The sequence below is a fragment of the Eimeria maxima genome, genomic scaffold, assembly GCF_000499605.1.
Source record: "Eimeria maxima Weybridge genomic scaffold, Emw_scaff153, whole genome shotgun sequence".
Classification (NCBI taxonomy): domain Eukaryota; phylum Apicomplexa; class Conoidasida; order Eucoccidiorida; family Eimeriidae; genus Eimeria; species Eimeria maxima.
The window spans coordinates 1-20939 of NW_013564473.1; the positions used below are offsets into that span (position 1 = coordinate 1).

Genomic DNA, 20939 nt, shown 5'->3' on the forward strand with positions numbered 1-20939 from the left:
AGAAAAGGAGACAGATAGAGGTACAAGGAGACACATAAGAAAAGGAGACAGATAGAGGTAAAAGGAGACACATAAGAAAAGGAGACAGATAGAGGTACAAGGAGACACATAAGAAAAGGAGACAGATAGAGGTACAAGGAGACACATAAGAAAAGGAGACAGATAAAGGTAAAAGGAGACACATAAGAAAAGGAGACAGATAGAGGTACAAGGAGACACATAAGAAAAGGAGACATATAAGAAAAGGGGACAGATAGAGGTAAAAAGAGACACATAAGAAAAGGAGACACATAAGAAAAGGAGACAGATAGAGGTACAAGGAGACACATAAGAAAAGGAGACAGATAAAGGTAAAAGGAGACACATAAGAAAAGGAGACAGATAGAGGTACAAGGAGACACATAAGAAAAGGCGACACATAAAAAAAGGAGACAGATAGAGGTACAAGGAGACACATAAGAAAAGGAGACACATAGAAGGGGACACATAAAAGGAGACACATAATAAAAGGAGACACATAAGAAAAGGAGACAGATAGAGGGAAAAGGAGACAGATAGAGGAAAAAGGAGACAGATAAAAGAAGACACATAAGAAAAGGAGACACATAAAAGGAGACACATAAAAGGAGACACATAAGAAAAGGAGACAGAGGTAAAAGGAGACACATAAATAATAAAAGGAGACAGATGGATTATAAACGGAGACAAGAGGGAAAAGGAGACAGGCAAGGCATTAACAGGAGACAAACAGACAGGAGACAGACAAAAGGAGACAGGAAATAAAAGGGGACACATAATTAATAAAAAGGAGACAGTAAAAATAAAAAGGAGACAGTAAATAAATAAAAAGGAGACAGTAAATAAATAAAAAGGAGACAGTAAATAAATAAAAGGGAGACACAGTAAATAAATAAAAAGGAGACAGTAAATAAATAGAAAAAAGACAGTAAATAAATAAAAAAAAAGACAGTAAATAAATAAAAAGGAGACACAGTAAATAAGAGGAGAGAGGGGAGAGGAAGGAGTACCTTAGTATAAGCTCCTTCTGTCTCCTCAATAGTTTTATCATACTCTTGTCTTGCATGTATCTTCCTTGTTAGACTCTCTATACACAAATACATATACAATTCTTGCTGCTGCTGCTGCTGCTGCTGTTGCTGCTGCTGCTGTTGTTGCTGCTGCTGCTGCTAATGTTGCTGTTTCTGCTTATTGGGCTTTTCCTAGTGTCTCTTTTCTCGGATGTGCTGTTCCTGCTTGCTGTTGCTGCTTTTGCTGCTCGTGCTGCTCATGCTGCTCGTGCTGCTGCTGCTGCTGTTGCTGCTGCTGCTGCTGTGTGTGTCATTTACCTTTAAGTCTCTGCAGTCTTTCTTGTAGAAGTGCGATTTCTCTTTGTATTTTTTCTTTATCTCTTTCTTCCTGCAGGTGTACAGACAGCACAAGAAGGAAGGCACTAAGCCCTTGCTGCTGCTGCGCATCAGGATTAATTAGGGTTTAGGGTTTGGGGTTTAGGGTTCAGTGTTTAACGGCTTAGGGTTTGAGGATTAGGGTTTAGGCTTCGGGGCTTAAGATTTAGGATACAGGATATATTAGGGTTTAGGGTTTGCGGATCAGGGTTTAGGGTTTGCGGATTAGGGTTTAGGGTTTAGGGTTTAGGGTTTGCCTCTTCTATTTGTCTATTAACTTCGTCTCTTTTTCTTTTTAGGTCTTCTATACACTGCACAAGTTCGCTGTTGTAGTTTTGCAGGTTAGTGTTAGCGACAGCCATTGCATAAGAAATAAATAAATAAATATAAATTAAATAAATAAATAAATAAATAAATATAAACTAAATTAAATTTATTTATTTTATTTTATATTCTTTCATGACTTAAACAAAAAGGGGAAAAAAAAAGAGAAGAAAAAAGATTCCTGCTGCTGCACTGGTCGCTCTAAACCGCTGGTCTTGCTGCTGCTGGTCTTGCTGCTGCTGCTGCTGTTGCTGCTGCTGCTGCTGCTGAGGCAGCTAGGGACCCTTTTTAAAACAAAAAAAAACAATTTAATTAAAATGAGGAAATTTCTTATTTAATTAGCTGCCTGTACACCGCAGCAGCAAGGGGGGCCGCCGACACACTACTGGCAAGGAGAGGGTGGGGTTGTTGTTGTACTTCTTTCTTAGGCGATTAAAATATAAAAAATAAATAAAAAAAGAATTAAAATATAAAAATAAATTGTTTTTATTTTAAATATTCATAATTGTCATATACGGAAGGAACGCAGCAAAAAGGAACGAAGGAACGAACGGACAGAAGCAGCAGCAGCAGCAGTAAGTAGCAGCAGTAGTGGTAGCGGCAGCAGCGGCGGCTGCGGCAGCAACAGCAGCAACAGCAGCAGCAGCAATTCCTGCACATCCTTTTATTGCTTTGAAGAAATCACAATCTGCTGCGAAGACACGTCATTCACCTCAAACCCTAAACCCTAAACCCTGAACTCAAAACCCTAAACACTAATTCTTATAAACCCTCACATAGACCGCTGCCTAATCCTTAAGTAATACAGTCTAGGGTTTAGAGGGCTTAGAGGGTTTAGAGGGTTTAGGGTTTAGCGAAGGCTTAGTGCTTTATTACATCCAAGTCGAAACCTTTGCCAAGCCCTAGACCCCCTAAACCCTCAACCCTCATGGCAATACAAGAGAGAGAGCGGCTTAGGGTTTAGGGTTTAGAGTACTTGTAGTAACATAAAACCCTAAACCTCCGAAACCCTCAAGGAGGCCCCTTAGCAGCAACCTTCAGACACCACAGGTACATTTGGCCTCCTTAAACCCTAAACCCTAAACCCTCAAAGCCTGAGTCTAGATCTGATAAAGTCCAGCTGCTGCTGCTGCCAGCAGCTGCTGCTGCTGCACTTGCTCAAACCCTAAACCCTAAACCCTCAAGGCCTAAGTTTTGCTCTTATAGAGTCAAGGAGGTGCTGCAGCTGCTTCTTAACAGAAGGGCAATGGGAGATTAACTTCTGACAGCCTGCAAGGGCAGGCAGCAGCTGCTGCTGCTGCAGCTGCAGCAGCGCCTGCCGCAGCAGCAGCTGCAGCTGTCTAGGGTGCTGATTTAGGGCCTGCAACACACAAACACACAGCATTCCAGTACTTCTGCTGCTGTTCTTGCTGCTGCTGCTGCTGCAGTAAGAAGTCCCCTTGCTGCTGCAACTGAATCTGCTGCTTGTTTGGCAGCTCAAACCCTTGCAGGTGTTGGGAGGTTACAAACCAGCTAAACCCTAAACCCTCGTGTTTAGGGTTACCTAAACCCTCGGGGTTTATAGTATCTCTATAAACCCTCCTTTTTATAGTTGATTGTTTATTTATTGTGTTCTTTTGTAGTCCTGCTCTATTTGCACGAGTTTCGGGTTTACGGTTTAGTGTTTAGGGTTTAGGGTTTAGGGTTTAGGGTTTAGGGTTTCTCGTTAAACAAACATCTTTATAATGAGATGCTGCTTTGTCATATTGTTTTTGTTTCTCTGCGACCTTTGCGAGGATTTCCGATGTTTTATAATTGGGGCCAATTGCTGCTGCTGCTGCTGTTGCTGCTGCTGCTGCTGCCTCTTGCTGCCGATCCCCTAGCAGCAGCTCGGCAAGCAGCAGCTGAACTCTAGCTGTTGCCTCAGCGAGCTGCACGGGGTCTAACTCTGGGCGGGGTGCTGCTGCTGCTGTTGCTGCTGCTGCAGCTGCTGCTGCTGCTGCCTGCTCTGCCTGTGCTGCTGCTGCTGCTGCCTGCTGCAACAAGGAGCGGGCTTTTGCAGGTTGTCCGAGGACGACATAGGCTTCTGCGGCAACAAAGAGCGCATGCACATGGGGTAACAGCAGCGGCGGCTGCAGCGGCAGGGGCTCCTGTTGCTGTTGCTGCTGCTGAAACCCCTGCAGCAGCTGCTTCATTTGCTGCAGCGCAGCTTCTGCTGCAGCTCTTTTCCCCGACAGCACTGCTATCTCCTGTCTGTACGCCTGAAGCAAATAATTGTTTGCTGTGTCTGCTGCTGCTCCTTGTGTCTTCTCCCATCGAGACAGAAGCGCCTCAGCAGCTTCCAATACAGAAGCATTGCTGCTGCTGCTGCTGCTGCTGTTGCTGCTGCTACTGTTGCTGCTGCTGTTGCTGCTGCTGCTATTGCTTCTCTCTGGTGGTGCGTACTCTCCTGGGGCGGAGGATGCCGCTGCTGGCAGCAACAAAATCTGCTGCAGTTTCTCAATCCCCAGTTGCTCCCAGGGCTGGGGTAACAGCTGCGGTGCAGCAGCAGAAGCTGCAGCTGTTGCTGCTGCTTCGATTCCTGCTGCTGCTGCTGCACAGGATAAAACAGTTGTCAGACGCTTGCGTGTTGAACTCTGCTGCAGCCATTCTGATTCAGCAGCACCAAAGGGGCGCAGCAGCAACTCCAACTGCTGCTGCAGAGACAACTGCTGCAGCAGCGGCAGCTCTTGAGCAGCAACAAACCGCTGCAGCGCAATCTCTGGCCTACAGCACCATCTGCAGCACCAGTTAAACAGAAGCAGCAGCAAGGGGACCTAGGCTGCTGCTGCTGCTGCTGACTGAAGGCGTAAATCAGAGACTGAGAGTTTAGGGTGTAGGGTTTAGGGTTTGTTGCAGACGCGCACTTATGGACGAGAGCTTCGCAGTAGGCAAGCGTCCGGATCCTGGTGGTGTCAGGTTCCTGCTGCTGTTGCTGTTGTTGGTGGTGCTGCTGCTGCTGCAGCAGGGAGCAGACCTCGTCGTAACCCTCCTGCAGGCCCCGCCGCCGCAGCAGCAGCAGCGCTGCTTCTAAAGCAGCAAAAGACACCTTCTGCTGCCTAATGAGTTGCAGCGCATGCGGCAGCAGCTCTTCAAGAGACTGCGGTCCCCGCTGCAGCGCAGCAGCAACCAGGTGTACCTGCAGCTCGCACACTGCAGCAGCAGCATTAGCAGCGCATACCCACGACAAACCTTCACAGCAGCAGCGCTTCCACATTTACCCCAACCTGCAGCAGCAACAGCAACAGCAACAGCCAGAAGCAGAAACAGCAACGGCCAGCACCAGCAACCAGCAGCAGCAACCAGCAGCTCCAGCCAACAAGCAGCAGTCTGCTGCATCCGGAAGTCATCTGCAACAGCGACAGCAGCAGCACGTAACGTGCTGCAGCAGCATGACAGCAGCAGCAGCAGCAGCAGGGCGTACATGTGGGGTTGTTGCTATCTAGTTCGCGGAGACATTTAAGAGATTCTTCTGCTGTGTGCATGCAGCCTAGCTGCAGAGACACCCGGCAACGCAGCGCATGCAACTCGGTGTCTGCGCTGCTGTGCTGGATTGCTCTGCTGCAGACATCTAAAGCAGCAGCAGCATCTCTCTTTAGCTGCCACAGCAACGCAGCTAGCTGCTTAGATGCCTCGCATAACAGCTGCTTCTTCTCGCTCATTACTACCCTCTTGCTGCTGCTGCCGCTGTTGCTGCTGCTGTTGCTGCTGTTGCTGCTGTTGTTGCTGCTGCTGTTACTGCTGTTGCTGCTGCTGCTGCTGGGCGTGAGGGAGAGGCGTGGGGTCCTGGTGGGGTCAGATAGCATCGACAGCAGCTTCTGCTGCACCCGCCGCAGCAACACCAAGGCCCTACATGCAGCCGCACATTCACACCTGCTCTATTGCTGCTGCTGCTGCTGTTGATGATGATGATGCAGCAGCAGCAGCACCAAACGCACCCAGAATCACCACCGCGACCGTCATCAGCACCAGCAGCAACACTACTATCAAAAGCATCAGTATCAGTAGCAGAAAAAGCAACATTAAAAGCAGCAGCACGAGCAGCAGCATACCTGTCGATATAGTCTCTCGCTCTTGCAGCAGTGTCTTCAGCAGCATTCGTCTGTGGCTGTGCTGCTGCTGCTGCTGTTGCTAAGCAAGAGGCTCTAACACAAAGAATTCTTATCTTTAGCAGCAGCTCATTAGGGTCACCTTCAAGGAATAGAGGACTGTCAGTGTATGCTGCTGCTGCGATTGCTGCACCTGGCCGCCCCATCTGCTGCAGCAGCTGCAGCAGCTGCAGCAGCAGCTGCCAATCCTCAGGTGCTCTTGCCAGCTCCATCGACGCTCTATCAACAGCCTTCTGATATTCCTGTGTTGCACGCAAACTCTCAACTACCAGAGCAGCAGCAACAACAACAGCAGCACCAACAACAGCAACCACAGCCGATTGTTCGCATTTCTTCTCTTACAGCTCCACCGACTCTTGGTTCTGCTGCCGCTGCTGTTTCTGCTGCTGCTCTTTCTACAAGTACATCTGTTGCTGTTGGTCGTGTCCCCATAAGGATTAAACCCTACGCCCTAAGCTGTGATACTTCGGCTGTTAGCCCTGCTGCTGCTGCTGTTACGTCTGCTCTCCCCTCTATTTATCGTCCAGCCCTTCGTCTAAAGCAGCAGCAGCAGCAGCAGCAGGACTACCAGCAGCAGCAGGAGGCTGTCGTCTTTTGCTGCCGCTTCTCTGTGTCTCACTGAGTTGATGGAGGAGGCGCCGGTCTTGGGGACAAAGTTCGTTTGCTTGGCAAAATGCTGTTACTGCATCTCTTGGTCGGTGCAGCGTCAGCAGCAGCTCCCCTGCTGCTGCTGCAGTGCTGCTGCTGAGATGTCGCTGCTGTAGCGAGCGGCGCAGGCAGCGAACAGCAGCAGCAGAGTCCTGCAGATGCTGCCGGTACACCTCAGCAGATGACACCAACGCTGCTGCACTGCAGCAAGACCCCGGAGGGACACGCCGCAGCAGCTGCAGCGCAGCATGCGGCTCTTTTGTTTCTGCTGCATGCGCGGCAGCAGCAAGGATTATTTTGCCTTGAACCCACTCCTCGAAGCCCTTGCTCCCCTTGCTGCTGCTGCCGCTGCAGCTGCCGCTGCTGCTGCTGCTGTAGAGGCCGCTGATGGAGATGCATGCACCGCATTCGAATGCTTCAGCTGCAGCTAGCAGTAACTCTTTTGCTTTATCTGTTTGCTGCTGCCGACTGAGCAGCAGCACCAGCAGCAGGAGCAACTCGAGGCGGTCTGCTGCTGTACACTGCAGCGGCAGTGGAGAGACACCCCGCAGCCTCCTAGCCCACCGCAGATTCCTTGCAGCAATCTCCCCGCACATGCACTTGTTGCCGTTGCTGGTGTTGCTGCTGTTGCTGTTGCCGTTGCTGTTGTTGCTGCTGCTAGCACGAGACAATGCCCGGCACCAGCTGTCAGCCGTTGCTGGCTCAAGTGTCTGTACAGCTTCTTCTATGCAGTTTAGCTGCACCTGCAGCGAAGCTGCATGCAGCAGCAGCAGCAGCACAACAGGAAGGCAGCAGCAATCTCTTTGAGATTAGAAGGCCCTCCCCAGCAGCAGCTACTGCTGCTACTGCTGCTCTTCCCCGCTTGCCCAGTGTTCCGACAGCTCACCCTGCAACAGTATGCATGCGGAGGTCTGCTGCAGATGGGGCTGCTGCTGAAAGGCCAGCAGCAAATAGTCAAGGCCTTGCTGAGGCTTCTCCGCCAAGCAACAGCAGCGCGCATGCAGCAGCAGCAGCAGAGCAGCAGCTGTCTCCCCCTGGTGCTGCTTCTCTAACGAGCTCAGCAGGTCTGAGCAGCGCTGCAGGTCCCCAGAAAGCAGCAGCGCCCTCACCAGAAGCAGCTGAAAACAGCATCAACGGCAGTAGCAAATCCAGCAGCAACAACAAATGCAACACCAGCAGCAGCCAATACAACAGCAGCACCAAGAGTAGCAGGAGCACCCACGTTGTTCCTTCCACATGTAGAGCCCCTTGAGCTGCGCTAGGGCCCATATAACCCGTGTGTTGCTGTGCTGAGGTTGCATGCATGCAGCCGCAGCAGCACCTCACCTGAGCATGAAGGTGAGTAGGTATGTGCTGCAGCAGCGTCGTTGCGATCTCAACAACCTGGTTCAGCAACTCCCGCAGCAGCTTCTGCTCTGCGGCTGTTGCGGCAGCTATGGGTGCAGTGGCCCTCCAAAACCCTAGTGGCTCAATGGGGCTGCATTCAGACGCATGCACAGGAAGTGTCTCCTTGGTGCCTTCTTCGCGATTATGTATTTGCTGTTGCATACATACGCTGCTGTTGGCTGCCTCTCCGCAACAGAACAACAGGGGTAGAAGCAGCAGCTGCTGCGGCACAGCAGCAGCAGCAGCCTACTTGTCTATGTTTGGGGCTTGGTTGCATGCAGCAAGAGACACTGCATGCAGCAGCCGCGAGCACACAATTGTCCATCGAGGGGCATCTAAAGCCCCATATAACTTAAAACCGCATGCACGCTGCAGCTGCCATCTCCATGTTGCTGCAGCAGCACGCAATCCATCAGCCAGCTCGGCAAGGCTGCTGCTGCTGCTGGTGTTGCTGTCGTCGTTGTTTTTGTTGCCGTTGTTGCCGTTGATGATGTTGTTGCCGCTTGTGTTATTTGTGTTGCTGCCGTTGCTTTTCCCGTCGTTGCTGCTGCTGCTGCTGCTGCTGCTGCAGTCTGCTGCTGAGTTGCTGCAGTTGCCTCCTAACTCCCACCGCAGCAAAATTTGAGTTGCAGTGGGTCTGCAGTTTGCCGCCTGCAGCAATAACAGCAACAAAAAGATGCATGCAGCAGCAAAGCGAGCATCGTTCTGCTGCAGAAGCCTCCCAAGTTATGTTGCGCGACAGCAAGACTGGCTGTGTATGCAGCAGCAGGAGCAGTGAGACAGCAGGCCTAACATTGACGCCTTGAGCCAGTCTTAGTTGCTGCGCTGCTTCGGCGGTTTTTCCCTGGAGGAGGCAGCTCAGTGCTGCTCCTTCAAAAGCCGCTTGCTGCTGCTGCGGTGTGGCTGCTGCTGCTGTTGCTGCTGCAAAGTCGCGCTCCGCCTCTACAAGCCTGCCGCATAACAGCAGCTGCTGCGCTGTCTCTCGAGTGTATTCGAGCAGCAGCGGCGCAGCAGCAGCCTCATTGGAGGCCTGCAGCTGCGCCCTCCCCTGCTGCAGCAGAGACAGTGTCGCCTCCAGAACATCTCCTAGTCTGCTACCGGTGCTGCTGCTGTCACTGCTGCAGTCATTGTATAGACAGCCCCAGCAGCAGCAAAGGGCTCGAGACACGTCCAAACAAAACGAAAAGCCAGGTGGCTCCTGCACCAGCCAGAAGCACAGATGCATGCGGCGCTAAAAGGACTCCAGAGCAGCAACAGAAGCAACCACAGCAGTAACAGCAGCACTGGCAGCAACATTAACAGCAACATTCGCAGTAGTAGTAGTAGTAGTAGTAGTAGTAGTAGTAGTAGTAGTAGTAGTAGTAGTAGTAGTAGTAGTACTAGTACTAGTACTAGTAATAGTAATAGTAATAGTAATAGTAATAGTAATAGTAATAGTAATAGTAATAGTAATAGTAATAGTAATAGTGGTAGTAGAGTTTAGTTGTTTAGACGGCAAAAGAAGGAAAAGAACAACAGCAAAAGGGAGACAGGAGACAGCAGTGTCTCCTTTTACATACTTCTGTCTTAAGAGAAGCAGACAATGCGCAAAGTATCTCCTTGGGGCTGCTGCAGCTAGCTGCTGGTGAGTGTGTGTTGCTGCAGAGCTGCAGAAGCAACAGCAGCAGCGCAGCAGGCTGCTGCAACTCGCCGTTGCCGCTGGAAGATGGGGGTGCAGCTGCGGCACATGTTGCTGCTGCTGCTGCTGCTTCATCCCAACGAGATACCGACAGCAGCAGCAGCGCACGGTGAAAAGCAGCAGCAGCAAACCACGGTTCTCGAGACTGCAGCGACCCCACCAGCCCCAAAGCCTGCAGGAGAAGCAGCAGCAGCAGTAGCAGCAGCAGCAGCAGTAGCAGCAGTAGCAGCAGCAGTAGCAGCAGTAGCAGCAGCAGCAGCAACCTCCATAGGTTGTATAGGCAGATGAGCAGCTGAAGGGGCGGCAACTAAATAGGGGAAGGCATTTGCTGTTGCTGCTGCAAGCGGCAGGAAAAGTGTTGCATGTCATCATCGTACACTTTTGCATATTTGGCTAATTAATTAAATAAATAATTAAATAATTAATTAACTAGTTAATTAATTAACTAAATAATTAACTGATTAAATAATTAATTGATTAATCAGTTAATAATACTTGCCTGTTCCCACTGACTCTTTCTGCGGTGTACCTCTGCAACACCAAGAAGCGACAAGGGAGAGGGGGTACCTCTCTTCCCTAACAGACTCAGCTGATGCGCCCTCTGGAAGTAGCGTTCTGCTGCTGCAAGCTCCTGCTGCTGCTGCTCCTGCTGCTGCTGTTGCTGCTGTTGATTGTGCGACGGCGGCAGTTGCTGCTGCTGCTGTTCTTGCTGTCTGTGTAGTGCTGCATGCACTTCTAAGTGCAGCCACCCCGCTATGCAGCAGCTTTCTTCTGTCTCCGTCTTCATAGCCTGCATAATGCATGCATAAAAAACAGCAGAAGAAGCAGCAGATGCAGCAGCAGCAGCAGTAGCGGTAGCATATACGAGGAGAACTGACCTGCAAGGCAGCAAAAGCCCCCACAAAGTCACCGAGGTACGAGAGAGCTGAGGCTACGAGCAGCAGGCTGCTGTCGTTCTCCTGTCCCTTTGCTGCTGCTGCAGCAGCAGCAGCAGCATTGGTCTTCAGTGAGGCAGCAGGGGACACCAAAGAGTCGACCCTGAGAAGATTAACATTTTCCTCTCCTTTTATTTTATTCTTTGCATACAAAGACATGCATGCCAAGGGAAAAAAAAACGGCAGCAGCAGAAGCAGCGAGTTTATCTGGCAGCAGCAGAAGCAGCAGCAGCAGCACCAGTTGAAGTGTGAAGCAGCAAAATGCTACTTCTGTTTACAGGATTCTTTAGAGGAAAGGGTAGGAACGCACTTGTATTGATTGTCTCCTTTCTGCAGCAGCAAAATAGCCTGCTGCACTTGCTGCAGACACCACAATGAAACTGTCCCCTCTTTTATTTCTCCCCCATTACTTGCTGCCTGCTGTCTCTCCAAGCTGCGCAGCAGCAGCAGCGCTTGCTGCGGCCTGTGGTCAAGGGCTGTAGCTACAGCACGCCACAAAACAAACACATTCCCGCTGCCGCTGCTACTCCTGCTGCCGCTGTCCTTGCTGCTGTCGGCGTAGAAGCAGCCCCTGTTGCAGACCCCCAACGCGGAACTCAGCAGACGCTGCTGCAGCGCGTAGTGCAGCATGCACTGCAAACGGTCGCATACCTCCGAGTCCATCGCAGCAGCAGCAACAGCAGCAAGTTTATCTGGCAGCAGCAGCAGCAACAGCAGCAGCAGCAGCACCAGTGGAGTCGCGAAGTGGGAAAATGCTACTTATGCTCCAGTAAGCAGCGCAGAAAATCCCTGAGGTGGTACACAGCAGCTGAGGGAGAAGCAGCAACAGCGGCACCAGCAGTAGCAGTAGCTGTTGCTGCTGCTGCTGCACATGGTGGTTTAGGGGAGCTGCTGTTTGCTTCTACCGCTGGGCAGCAGTAAGGGATGTGTCTCGTGTCTCCTTGAAGAAGAGAAAAAGTATAATGATGGGGAATAAGACAAGCAGAGGAATTAAAAAAAATAAAAGTATCTTCTTTCCTTGCTGTCTCTTGTGGAGACAAAGTTAAGAAAGGAGGGGACAAAAGGAGACAGCTACAGAGACACAGCAGCAAAGAGACAGCAACGCCCACAGTGAGAGGAAGGCAGTTCGTAAGCAAAATCCCTCGTATGACACTGCATCTGCTGCTGTTTTTGTTATTGATGCTGCTGCTGCTGCTGCTGTTGCTGCTGCCTCTGCTGCTGCTGCTGCTGCTGCTGCTTTACTACAAGGCTCCTTGAGGCTTTCTGTGCTGCTGACGGCAGCAGATATCTTTTTACTTTCTTTTAGAGCAAAAATAAAAACTAATGTTTTTATTATTTTATTAAAATATAAAACGGAGTTCGTGATAAATAAGATGTCAATTTCAGGTGTATATGCAGCTTCTGCTGTCTCGTGAGGTGACCTTGTGTTGCTGCTACGAGCAACAGCAGCAGCAGTAACGGCAGCACAGCAGCAACAGCAGTATGAAGAGCAGCAACAGCAGCAGCAGCAAATAACTGTATTGAGTCGTTGTGTTAAATGAGTTTGTATTCATTACTTGTGTTTCCTGTTGCTGCTAAGTGACTTGTTTTGCTGCTGCACGGTTGGTAGGGGACTGCAGCAAGGAGACAGCAGCAGCAGGAGACAGCAGCCCCGAGTGTCTCCCCCTCTATGAAGTTATATGTAGAGTTAAAGTAAGTTTTTAAAGGAGTTATTGGCTCGTTGTAATAGCACAACAATGAGAGGAGACAGCAGCAACAGAGACAGGGACAAACAAGCTGCTGCTGCTCCCCCTCTACGCACTACAACTAGTTGCTGTTGCTGTTGCCGCAAGCAGCAGCACACAGCAGCCCCACGAGGAGACACCGCAAGCTGTTTATACATTTATCTATGTTGTTTGACTTGTTATTTATTTTATTTTGTTTGTTATTTATTATTTAACTGTCTTGTAAGGGGGAAAGGAGACGAAAAGGGACGAACAGCAGTAACAAACTGTATCCTTTTATATTGACTAGCTGTTTACATTTTCTCACCATTTTATTTGTTTTCTTCGTTTTGTTCGTTTTGCTTCTTTTCTTTGTTCTATTTATATTCATTTGTTTTCTTGGGGCAGCAGGGAGGGCAGCATCACCTCCTGCAGCAGCAGCAGCAGCAGCACGGACAGCTAGCGGTTGCTCCACACCCCCCATGATGCTGCGACTCATCCCCCCGCTGCTGCTGCTCTGCTGCTGCTGTCTTTGGATTCTCGTCCTCCCACCAACAGCAGCAGAGGACGCAACAACAGCAGCAGCTGCTGAAACTGCTGCTGTTGCTGCTGCTGCTGCAGCAGAAGGAGGAAGTCGGCGGGGGGAGGGTCACCCGGACGATCCTGGGGAACGCCCGCAGGAGCGTCTCTCGCTCACTCCCTCCCCAGATCTACCCTACGGGCCAAAGCGCCTGGGTTGGCAGCAAGCTGCTGCTGCTTTTGCCGATGCACAAGCTGCTGCTGCTGCTGCTGCCGTCCCCGTGCAGCATACAACAGACACGCAAGAAGATGTAAAGGTGCAGAAAGCAGCAGCTGCCGCTCCCTTGGGGGACGACAACCCTGAAGAGGGCAAACGACTTGCTGCTGCTGTCGATGGTGATGTTGCTGCTGCTGCTGATGAGGATAGGCCTTTGCAGGCTCTACCTATAGACAAATTGGTTTTCTTTTTTGAGGAGTTACCTAGTGTAGTGCATGCAGGGGAGCCGTTGCATGCGCTGCTGCATGTAACAGGAAAAGATGGGGCTTTGCTGCCTTCCTTCGATGGTTTGCTGCACTTTAGTTTCTTTTCTATTACACATAAAAAAGGAGACACCCCACAAATAAAAGGAGACACTGTAGCTTTTCAAGAAGCAGACAGATCTTTCCTCACGGGAAGCTCTGTCGTCAGGGCACGCAAAGGTAAGCCCCACACAATGCGCATACAGGCGTGCATGCATGCATGCATGCATGCATACATAAATACCTGCGCAAAGAGACACGTTGAGCCATGCACGTCAATGCATGCATGAAGCTGCATGCATGCAAGTGTAGATACATTGAGGGCTACATGCAAGGACGCTTTGACTGCTAACAGTGAGCAGCAGAGAGAGAATGGTAAAGACACAAAAATAGAATTAAAATTAGAAGAAAGCAGCAAACTGCAGGTCTTGGAGACAGACAACTCCTGCACCTGCAGCCAATCAACAACAGCCATGCATGCCTTTTTTAGCTCATAACAATCGCAGCTGTCGCTGCTGCTGCTGGAACTTTGCTACATGTCGCCCCCTCTCTCTCACTTGGTTTTGTGGTTCTCTAGTGCTCAAAAAAGCAGAAGAGGATGCTGTGCCACGACATCTGCTGCTGCTGCTGCTGCTGCTAGTCTGCTTAACAAGTTTGCTGAGGAGCGGCTGCTGCTGCGTACCTGCTGCAGGCGTTGCTTCTGTGGAGGAATGGCGCTTTTTAAAGACGGGGGTTTACCAGATAAAAGCTGCATGCGATGGTTGCCTCTCGGCAATATCTCGAGAGGTGCATGTGACCAGTGGTCCATTGTTCGCGCTGCAGCTGGTGCAGCAGCCTGCTGAAAGCGCTACTGCAGGAATGCCACTGAATCCCGCTCCAGTGCTACAGGCAGTCGATGCATTTAATAACAAAATATTAGACATACGAGGGGAAGTCATTGTGCAGCTGCTGCCAGGCAAATCAAGCCCCCAAACGCATGCAGGTGTGGTTGTATGAGCCTCACTACAGCAGCAAAGACACAATAAACAAACATTTGAAATCTACGTAGACATCCTAGATGAACATGGGCACAAGAAGGAGATTAAAATGCAAAAGGACGAGTTACGTATGTTCTTACAGGGCAAGGGGACATTGCAAGAGTAATGGGGGTTATACAGAGACCCTTTAAAGAAGGAAGTGTCTCCTTTCCAAGGCTATCAGTGGGGACAGCAGGGGAGGGATACCGTCTCCGTTTCTCTCTGTTGTCTCCTTCAGTTGGCCGTCCTCTTGAGGCCCTTAGTCAGCCCTTTAACGTGCTTGCAGCAGCTCCTGCTGCGCTGCACTTCCTGCTGCAGCCCCCCCCAGAAATCGCAGCAGGCAACCGGTTTCAGGTGTCTGTACAGCTCGTTGATGCACACGGCAACGCCGTGCCTGACACCCATACAATCCACCTTAGCGCTAGAAAGGAGACAGAAGGAGAGACAGAAGGAGAGGATGCAGCAGCAGCAAGCGTTGATTTCCTCGCATCAGCAGCAGCAACTGCAGCAAAAACGCAAAGAGACACTGGCATAGCCGTCTTTAGCGAACTCGCCTTTCCCCCCTCCAAAGATCTGATGTACCTCAAGGTGCTGCAGCTCTCTAGCGCTGGCTAGCGCTGCTGATGTAGTTGCTGCTGTGTCGGCTGCAGGAGGAGCTGCTGCTTCTAGGGCTGCTCTTTGCATGCAGGGCCTAAGACCAGTGATTATCTCTCTGTTTCCTCGTCATTGAGGTGTCTGTGTCTGCAGGCTGCATGCACGAGCTGCGAAGGGACAGTGAAGGGCCACTCTCTAAGCACCCGCGTCCGTGTCTCCTCATTAATAACAATCGGCGCTTGTGACTTGCTGCTGGAGGGCAGCAGCGACGGCAGCGATTCCTGCACTGTCTCCGTGTCCCTTGAGGCCCTGCTATCTAGCAGGGGACCCAGGGCTCCCATTACCATTCATGTGTCTCATATGGAACCTATCTCCCTGTCAGGTGCTGCTGCTGTCGATAGCTTGCCTCTCCCTCTTAGTGTTGAACCCACAGTGATAACCTTCAACCCCAAGGAAACAGGTGTCTCCCGATCCCTGCAGATCAAAGTACGACACAGCACAGAGCAGAGCAAGACGCAAAGCCCCAAATGCATGCATGCATGCATGCGCACTGAGCTCCAAGGGGCCTGGGGAAAGAGCGACAGCTACAGAACACAGGCCTACTGTCTCCATACCACGTAGACTGAGGGTCCACTGAGATTCCAACGAAAATATAAGACGAATCGTCTCGTCATGTTTGTCTTGTTGCTTGCTGCTACCTGCTACTGCTTGTGCTGCTGCTGCTGCTGTCTGTTTAGGCGTTGGACGACCCGCACGTGCGGTACAGCACCGACGTCTCCGATCCAGGCTCGGGTTTGCTACTGCAGCACTACCGCGTGCACTTGCGTGTGGAATCAGAAGACCCCATGTGGGGCCCCGAGGCAGTCGAGTGGCTGGATGAGCCGTTTATTGATGTTAGAGTTCTCGATGACGATAAAATTTCCCTCCGCTTCTCCCAACTTCCCCAACAACCACTGCTACTCAGACGGGGCGACTCGGTGGGCGCAAAACCCCGGGGTACCCCGTGAATCTGTCTATCCATGCTTGCATGCGCATGCATGCACGCACATCTTTTCATGCATACATGCATGCAAATGCATGCATGTATGCATGCACGCAAGGATGCATGCAAGGATATATGCAAGCATGGGGAATAACTGCATGTGTGCGCTGGGCCCACTGCAGTTATCTTATGAAGTGGCGCTGGGATTCAGCCCCTTGGGTGGCCCCATTAACGTGGCAATGGAAGCCCCTGTAGGTGTTGTGATAGAGCCGCCGCTCCTTACCTTTAACGAAGAGAACTGGGAAAAAGCTCAGCGTCTTCAACTCCGCGTTACTTCTTTGTTTCCGGCAGCCCCCATGGTCAGCTCCCTTCGCAAGTGTTCTGCTGATGCATGCACACCCCTTGGAAGCTGCAGAACGGAGCACGCAACAAGCAGCAGCTGCTGCTGCAGCACAAGCAATGCAGTAGCACCCGCAATTTCATAATACACAGGGAACGGTAGAAAGTCTGGCGCGCCTCCCTGCAGGTTGCTGCAAAGACCATGGCCTCGGGCCACGCTGCAAGCAAAGTTGCTGTCTCCCATCATTTTCAAGGAAAATTAGGGGACCTTCAGATCCAAGAAAAAGAAGAACTTTTCTTCTGGGTTGCCGAAGAAGGGGCAGGAAAGGTAAGTCAACTGGGCCAGCATGGGTTTTAACTACAAGGGTTATCCATATATAGATTATGGATTAGGGTAGCGTTTACGGCTTACGGATTAGGGTTTACGTCCTACGAACTAGGGATTGGGATGTACGGATTAGGGTTTGCGATTTACCGATAAGGGTTTGCGGTTCACAATGTGGGCCTTCCGATTTAAGGTTTAGGGTTAGGAGTTCGAGTGAAACAAACACTTCGAGTGCCATAGGGTCTTAGGGTCTACTTTTAAGGGTTTACGGTATGGATTTGTTGTAAATAGCGTATTGCTTCGTGCGTGCGGTTGAGGGTTTATGGTTTACGCCTGTGTGTATATGTTCAGGTTGTGTGGACGGAGGTGCCTGGAGCCGTCTTAGCGGGGGCTTCCGTAGGGTTGTCCTTCCGTCTGTCTCTGCAGCCCCTCGAAGTTGTAATAATTACTTTAAACTGCGGGCCGCTGCTGCAGCATCTTGGCAGCACCAGCTTAATCTTGACTCCGCTGCAGTGGCAACGAGGGGCCACGTTTCGCATGAAGGCCACGGATGATGGCGGTGAGACCAAAGCTGCTGCTGGTGCTGCTGCTGCTGTGGGATCTGCTATGGCTGCTGTTGTGGGTTCTGTACTGCGGCCGTTGTGATTTCAGCTGCTATTGTGCTATTGTAGGTCTGTTGCATTTGCTGCTGGTAGTGGTTCTGCTGCGGTTGTTGGTTCTACTGGTGCTTTTGCTTCTGCTGCCCGGGATATGGGTTCTGCTGCTGTTGTGGTTTTGGTGCTCTTCTTCTGACGGGATGTATTTACGTCAGAGTCCTTACTGATGCTGCACTTTTTTTGACGAGTTCTGCGGTTCTGCGTGCTGCTCAGATATGACGCAGCCAAGCGGTCTAGAGTCGTGTTTGGTGTCTATGGAATCGGGAGACCGCCGCTTTGTCTCGTCTTCAGAGGAAACAGGGGAATCTTCTGTACAGCTTCTTGTGTACAAGCAGCACTGCGCTGATGGCACCTACAGGGCCCACTGCCCCTGCCTCCCCGGACAGCATTGCAGCACAGCTCGCTTCTCTCACTGTCCAGCAGGCACCTACAGGCAAGTGTCTCCTGTGTCTCTGCACAGTGACTACCTCACATACGTGCACCCTTTATCTCCTCTCCACCCCCAGCAAACCATTCCGAAGTGCTCGGCTAAACCCTAAAGCCCAAAACCAAATGCCAGACACTCTGCACTCTGCGGCAGCCTTCTGAGTGCTCTGCACTCCTTTTGAAATGAAGTCGCATCTAATACAACTACAGTTAGGTTTTCATCTCATTCCCTTAAAGTACTCAGGATCCTTCGTCCCAGCATCAACTGTTAATTAACACCCCAGGACCCCAGTTATTTGCACGCAATTAATCACAATATATGAGGGCCGCCACCAGCCCAACATCTACGAATAGCAACAGCAAGAAACACAGCCGGTCAACACCTCGAGCACCAGCACATTCGACTCTGTCAGAGACGCTCTGCTGCTGGGCGGTGGTTCCTGCAGGCTGCCAGGAACCTCCGGCTGCTTGCAGTGTATAGAAAATCACTTCTGTCCTGAAGGAGCTACTCGCCCGGAACCGTGCCCTGAAGGAGCCACAGCCAATGCGGGGGCGGCAACTTGTCGACTGTGCACCAATGGCAAGCCATCTCCTCTTGCTGCTTACTCCTTTGTGTTCAAGTGTTCTGTTTAGGGTTTAGGCTTCAGAGCTTAGACGTTGAGGCTAGAAGAGTATAATATCTATATATAGTTATTTATATTTTGGAGGAATATGATTTTTGGCGCTGGTGCGTGCAGGCAGCGAATGCGTGACGATGCGCGAGGCTGTTGCATGCCCACCGGGGCGCTACAGCCGCGAGGGGGTATGCGTCGAGTGTCCTGAGGGTCACTTCTGTCCTCTGAAGGGGGTCGAGGAGCCCCAACCCTGTCTCCCCGGGACCTACAGCTTCCCGGGATCTGCAACGTGCACGCAGTGTCCCGCAGGCAGCTTCTGCCCCACAGCCAAGTTCGCTGACATGAAGGTGCGTCTGTGTAAGGGAGATCCGCGCAGTGCACTCGGCTGGCCCTTAAACCCCTGCGAACACACAATAACCCTTAACTTTGCACCGGAAACGCCCGATGTCCGCTAACACCGCAGGCCTGCCCTTCTGGGACGTACAGTGAAGCTGGATCAACTGCATGCAGCCCATGTCCAGCGGGATTTAAATGCTTTTCTTTTCCTGGGACAACCCCGCTTGTTCCTTGCAACCCCGGCGAATATTCTATGGAGGTCTGTACGATCACGCGAAATGCACACATGAAGCAAACGCCCCCTCACGTATATGCACACATGACTAGCTCACCATATACATAAGTATGTATATGTAACGTATCTTTTACGTATGTTTGGCATACACTTGCACCTTCGTAGTATGTTTCATGCACTCAGTCGAGGGCTGTACGTGATACAGTGCGTGCATATATGTATATATGTATGCATGCGGAATTTATATATATTTACTAGATCATCTGTAGAATATGATATTCAGAGAGGTAAGGCTTGCAGCTACCAGCAACGCTTTGATCTGATAAGTTTCTAAACAAGAAACGGGGCCACCAGCCACAGCTTGGCTTATCTTTGTGGACTATGGTTTTAGTTTAGGGTTTAGATTTGTATTTCCTTTTTTTGGCGCAGGGAATGCCTTCTTGCCTACCTTGTCCTAAGAACCACGCCTGCCCAACACCCCTTGAAAAGGTCCCCTGTGAACGGCCGACGCAGTTCGCCCCCATGGGGCAGCAATTGTGCAAGCCTTGCCCCAGAGGTACGTTAGCTGGCTTACTGACTAGCTAGCTGCCCAGCTAGCTAACCACAGTTGCTGTACTATGCGTTTTTGAATAGTCTTGAACCCTGCGTTTTGGATTGTCTTCATCTCAAAAAGCTAGATAGGTTTAGGGTGAGAAGGATGAATACGCTTTAGATTTCGGCTCTAGTGGGGCATTCTTTGGTAGCTCAGCTCTCCCTCTTGTTACGAATTCTACAGGTTAGGATCAACTGGCTCTAGGCCGTTGAAATACCGCTCGAAGCTGTTTCCCCCAATAGATGTATCTAATTGAGCAGATTCAGCAGATAATTTTGTTGCGTTTCTATCGACAATATGCTTCTGGATAGCTGAGTTGTGCATTCGCTGTCGCTCTTTTGTGCCTTTTACGCTTCTCAATCCTTGTTTCTCCATCTGTTGAGAGCCGCCTCCTTGTACTCTGTCTCTGGCTTAATGCACTGCTACGAGGGAAATACACCAAAATTTAACCTGTAATTTTGTGCCTCGGGGGTGTTGGATGCTTGCTTTTTCAGAATTTCACTGTAAAGAAGAAGACCCCAAGGCATGCAAGCCCGGCTATACTTCTCTGGAAGGCGCAGGAGTCTGCTCAAAAGCGGAGCCGCTGGCCGAGAGCTTGTTGGACTTGCAGATTCGCGAAAAGTGCGCTGTCTTCGGATACTCCAGCTTCGACTGCTTGAGCCTGTTTTGTTTAGGGTTTACGTCTTCGAGCTACGCATTTAGGGTCTAGCGTACAGAGTTCTGCAACGTTCAATGGGGTTTTATGTTCTTTTGGTTAGCAACTTTCGCGTGTCGCGTCTCTCCGCTAGCAGGAACTGTATCTTTGTGACGGCACGTTTCGCATGTGCATTTGGTCCTGCATTTCTAGATGTGCTTCTGATTATGTGCATGGTTATGCTCGCTGTCACAAACCGCGTAGCGTTTAGAGTCGATGGTCGGGGGGATGTGGTTCCTTCTTGTGCAGCATCGGTCCGCGTGCAGACCCGATGTGCCCCGAAGGAACCTACAACCAAGGAACTGGCTGCTCTGGATATGGCCCCTTAGGGTACTGTGCAAAAGGCAGATGCTTCCAGTGCGACAAAGGGACCCTCTGTCCTCCTGGGGCGTCAGCCCCAATACCGCTACCGGAGGGTGAGCAATCACAGAATGCTTAGGTTCACTGCATATTACTTATCGCCAACGCATATTGAACATATATAATATGTATTCTCCATATACATATGTATGGTACATGGGCGCGTTTATATAGTTATAAGGGCGTAGGGTCTTCACCACCCATGCCGCCGCCATTCCACTAGCAAGTTCAGCGACGTGTGAGCAGAGTTCGACCCTTCTTAAACCATAAACACCCAGTGGTTGACAGCGGTTGCCATGGCCCTCCATGTTCTGTTCTAGGTTACTTCAGCGTCTCGGCAAATATAATGTCTCTTCATCAAGCCTATGAGTGCCCCCCAGGCACATACTGCCCAGAGGGGTCGACTACTGTACAGATCTGCCCAACTGAAGATATATGCATGGGGCGGGGGACACCTAAGCAAAGATGTCCCCTCGGAACCATAAGAGGCAGCCCAGCGGATCAAGGCAAGTCCGGTGGCTTGAACTG

At 50.8% G+C, this 20939-nt stretch overlaps 2 protein-coding genes across 2 annotated transcripts; one reads left to right on the forward strand and one right to left on the reverse strand.

The window, feature by feature from the left end:
• Positions 1-2827: 2827 nt before the first annotated feature.
• On the reverse strand, positions 2828-11164 carry EMWEY_00018140 (hypothetical protein, conserved; the record flags this gene model as incomplete). The annotated part of the gene is made up of 15 exons (XM_013480025.1): positions 2828-2880; positions 2994-3087; positions 3443-4472; positions 4613-4898; positions 5170-5594; positions 5684-5876; positions 6474-7256; positions 7389-7620; positions 7829-7979; positions 8139-8539; positions 8682-9086; positions 9448-9738; positions 10096-10356; positions 10445-10604; positions 10812-11164. The coding sequence occupies 15 exons, from the start codon at positions 11162-11164 to the stop codon at positions 2828-2830; spliced, it is 5118 nt and encodes a 1705-aa protein (XP_013335479.1).
• A 1525-nt stretch (positions 11165-12689) lies between these two features.
• Positions 12690-20380, forward strand: EMWEY_00018150 (hypothetical protein; the record flags this gene model as incomplete). The annotated part of the gene is made up of 14 exons (XM_013480026.1): positions 12690-13422; positions 13934-14224; positions 14497-14846; positions 15006-15338; positions 15590-15829; positions 16017-16193; positions 16361-16501; positions 16850-17057; positions 17368-17613; positions 18318-18541; positions 19195-19321; positions 19478-19540; positions 19852-19978; positions 20116-20380. The coding sequence occupies 14 exons, from the start codon at positions 12690-12692 to the stop codon at positions 20378-20380; spliced, it is 3525 nt and encodes a 1174-aa protein (XP_013335480.1).
• Between the last annotated feature and the right edge of the window lie 559 nt (positions 20381-20939).